Below are 4,045 nucleotides of genomic sequence, written 5' to 3' on the forward strand. Positions count from 1 at the left end.
GTCGGCTCGTCTGCTGGGGGATCGGTAGAATGATCACTTGGGGTTGGTTTTGTATGATCACTGGGAGAAGGATCAGGGTTTGTAGGGTCAGGGTTTGTAGGATCACCGGGAGAAGGATCAGGGTTTGTAGGATCATTGTTTTTAGGGTCAGGGTTTGTAAGATCACCGGGAGAAGGATCAGGGTTTGTAGGATCATGGTTTTTAGGGTCAGGGTTTGTAGGATCCGTGGGAGAAGGATCACTGTTTGTAGGAAGAGGGTTTTCAGGGTCGGGGTTTGTAGGATCTGGGTTTTCAGGGTCGGAATTTGTAGGATCAGGGTTTTCAGGGTCGGAGTTTGTAGGATCAGGGTTTTCAGGGTCGGGGTCCATACGATCAGGGTTTGCAGGATCAGGGTTTGTAGGATCAAAGTTTGTAGGATCAGGGTTTGCAGGATCAGGATTTGTAGGATCAGGGGGATGTTAGTTAGTTAGATTAGATTCGTTCTCCTAAAAAGGAGATCACGGGTATGGAAAGCCCGTCAGAGTAGTTATTCTTACTTCTAGCAGGTTAATCTCTATCGAGGAGGAGGGTAGGCAGTAACCACCCTCAAAAGCACGGCAGTTGGAGTTCTTCCAATGATACCTGCTTCCATCTGGGATCTGACTAAGCCACCGAGAGGGTGGTCATTGAGGCTGGAACGAAGATGGGCTGTTGCAGGACAGTCCAGGACATAATGAATCAAAGGCTGATCGCTTTGTTCAAGACAGTGAGGGCATGGTTCAGGGTTACTACCTGTTATCTGACTGTAACAGGGAAATCTTAATCGTAATCTACGAATACGTACTATAGTGTGACTGGGAGTACCAGGTGCAACCGATAGGGGTGCATAGGACGTTGCTGTGGCGTACCATTTTGCCGAGCGTGATCCCTCCCAAACTTGTGTCTCGTGTTCTTCACGTGACATGTGGCCTATGGTGGTGGTCACCCTGCGCATGACAGCAGAGATACTGGATCGTAAAGGAAATGTTACCTGAGGAAGAGAGCAAGCCTGCCGAGCAGCAACGTCAGCATTTTCATTCCCTGCAATGCCAACATGTCCAGGTGGCCAATGAAGAAAAATTTCACCACCTCTCCTAGTGATTGACTCAGCCACCGTCATGATACTTGTCATGAGATGGATATTATCAGGGAATCGATGCACCATGAGGCCGTGGAGGGAAGAGAGGGAGTCTGTATGGATAACGACACGTCGAGAGAGGTGTCGATCAGCATGTTTAAGTGCACCCAGTATGGCAACCAACTCAGTTTGGTATGCAGAGACCCCAGAGGATATCCGCCAAGTCTCGACATGAGTGCCATAGACCATTGCAGCTCCTGCATTCCCCTGAGCATCAACCGACCCGTCTGTGTAATAAATAGCAGAGTTTGGTGCGTGAAGGTCTGCCACACGTCGGAGTCCATCCTGGCGTAGTACAGCAGGAAATGAAGACCTTGAAGTCCCTGACGAAAAAAGAACATACGTAAAAGTTGAAGTTCGCCAAGGTGGTGCAGGTGAGTATCCAGGACAGGGCAAATCAGGGGGTCCTATAATGGCGTCAGTTACATCCAGGCGTCGGATGATGTCAGCAGTTGCAAGAATCCAGTCCCCTTCCGGGTGTGGATGTGGGGGTCGACTTAGAGTACGCTGAAGTAATGCAGACACAGGAAGATGTAATTGATGTCGGCAGAGTTGAGCAGTGACAGCGTTGTTCGTGCCCATATCTGATACTTAAGAAACGGGAAGGCACTCTCAGCCCTGAGGTTGACAAGACGAGTCCATGCGGGTGCACCGAGCATGACACGCAGAGCAGTGTTCTGGATAACTTCCAGAGACCTGCTGAGCTTTTCAGAGATGTTTATTAAGCACGGTGCACTGTAGTCCACTATCGAGCGAATGGCATGCACATAAAATGTTCTGAGGACCCAAAATGAGGCCCCTAGAGAGCGACTACAGAGGGCTCTGAGGGCAGAGGTACGGGTAGCATCACGTTCTCGTAAATAGCGGACATGGCAACTGAACGTAAACCGGCTGTTAACCGGCTGTCAAGCCAAACACCTAGGTATTGGTGATTGTGAACCACTTCCAGATGATGACCCCCAAAAATAAGAGGACGATCAGGTGGACGTAGACCAAAAGGCAGGCATTTTGATTTTTCAAAGTTGACCTTGAGGCCAAGGTCACAGCACTTGTCATATAAGTGGGAAAGGGCGACTGGTGCCTGTACAAAACAGTTCCTCTGTGAAAAAACAAGAGCAAGATCATCCGCATAACAGAGTAGTGTAACACCACGGCCATAGTTGGTATTAAGGAGGTCCTCAATGAATACATTAAAAAGAAGAGGGCTCAGCACACTGCCCTGTGGAGTGCCATTCTCATGCGGGTAAGAGGCAGAAATGTGACCCTGGAAGCGGATTCGAGCTGATCGGTCATGAAAGAAATCCTTCACCCACGAGAGAAGTCTTCCCCCCACCCCTTTAGCTGCAAGAGCTGCCAGGACAGCAAGAGGGTTGGCTATCTCAAAAGCCTTTTCGAGATCGAGGAAAACAGCCATACCATGACCGCGTCTCAGCATACCCAAAAGGGAAGTGAGACAGTGTATCGTGCTTCTGTCCGGGAGAAAGGCAAAAAGATGTGGATGGAGAGGGCCTAATCTCCAAGCAAGCCGCAAAAGCACTAGCCTTTCCGCAGTCTTAGCTATGCAGCTGAGAAGGGAAATCGGCCTCATGTTGGTTGGGTCACGAGGTTTGGGTATGGGGTGAATAATGGCTGTTTTTCACGATCTCGGGAGGCGACCTTCCACCCATGAACAGTTGAACAAATCAAGGATAGTGGCCTTCCCACTAGGGCCAGCATGGGCTAGGAAGGAGTACACTACACCATCACTTCCTGCAGCTGTATCCTGCCTGTTTTTAAGTGCCCTGTCGAGTTCATGATTGGTAAAAAGGTGGTCAGCGTCATCCAAGCGGGAGCAAGCTGCCTCAATTGCTTCCACACGAGGGTCTGCAAGGCGTGCCTGCAAGTCCCTGACATCTTGCGGTAGCACACTAGAAGCTGTGCGTGCAGCAAAGAGGACTGCAAGACGTTCGGCCTCGCCTGCTGGATCAGGGTGGGATGGTGGTCTGGGAAGCCTGGGACTGGACACATATTTAATACGGGCCCACATCTCTTTAAGAGTGGAGTGGCAGTCTAGGGACCAGCACCATTTTATCCAAGCCTCCTCCCTTGTACGGCGTTTTTCATGGGAGATGTCGCGCCACTGCAGCCAGGTATTTCCTTGTAGGTGAAGAGGGTCGTCGTCGAAATGTCTTTCGTGCCGAGTTGAGCCGATGGTTTAGTTCATGGACCCTCTCATCGTAATACCAATGGTCTTGAAAGAGGGCCGTGGGGCTCTTTGTAAGGGGAACACTGGCAGTGGCGGCACGATGAAGTGTGTGGGCAACATGTTCTTCATTGTCCTCAAGGGTGAACGGAGGAGCGACAGAGACTAGGGCGACCTGAACAGCCTCAGCAAATGTTGGCCAGTAAGAGGTCCCAGCGAGGTGGAGGTGGCGGAGGAGGTGGGAGTGGGGCCTCCGGGAGATCCGTCACCAGAGCGAAATGATCGCTAGTGTGGTACGGGTGTAGGGACCACCTGGACACACTGGCAAGAGGAGAAGAAACGAAGGAGAGATCAAGCCTACCACCGCTTACGTGGGTGGGCTCAGACAGATTGTTTAAGAGGGCTACTCCAGGGAATTCTTCTAAGGCCATGGCGAGGTGGCGACCGTCTTCGTTTGTTGAAATTGGCGAGGAGAGAACATGGTGGTGAGCGTTAAAATCTCCCGTAATGAATGTGGACTCCGCTGCAGCATGAGCCATAATCTCTCCCAGATCAAGGGTCCCTGCTGGATTTTTATAGACATTGAAAAATGTCAGGGAGGTCGAGGCAAGATGCAAAACAACACCTTGCACCTCTACGCCCTTGCTGCAGTGTATTGGAGGGTCGTACTCGTGGTAGGGGATGTAATCCCGAACGAGGATAGCACA

The 4,045-nt window shown here is 50.9% G+C and overlaps 1 protein-coding gene across 1 annotated transcript; it reads right to left on the reverse strand.

The window, feature by feature from the left end:
• Positions 1–553: 553 nt before the first annotated feature.
• Positions 554–1,738, reverse strand: LOC145404392 (uncharacterized). Its single transcript, XM_080275911.1, has one exon. It carries the CDS (start codon positions 1,736–1,738, stop codon positions 554–556), a length of 1,185 nt encoding a protein of 394 aa, XP_080132037.1.
• Positions 1,739–4,045: the final 2,307 nt, after the last annotated feature.

Source organism: Coenobita brevimanus, chromosome 63 (assembly GCF_032717465.1).
Source record: "Coenobita brevimanus isolate Jiangsu-jjx chromosome 63, ASM3271746v2, whole genome shotgun sequence".
Taxonomy (NCBI): domain Eukaryota; kingdom Metazoa; phylum Arthropoda; class Malacostraca; order Decapoda; family Coenobitidae; genus Coenobita; species Coenobita brevimanus.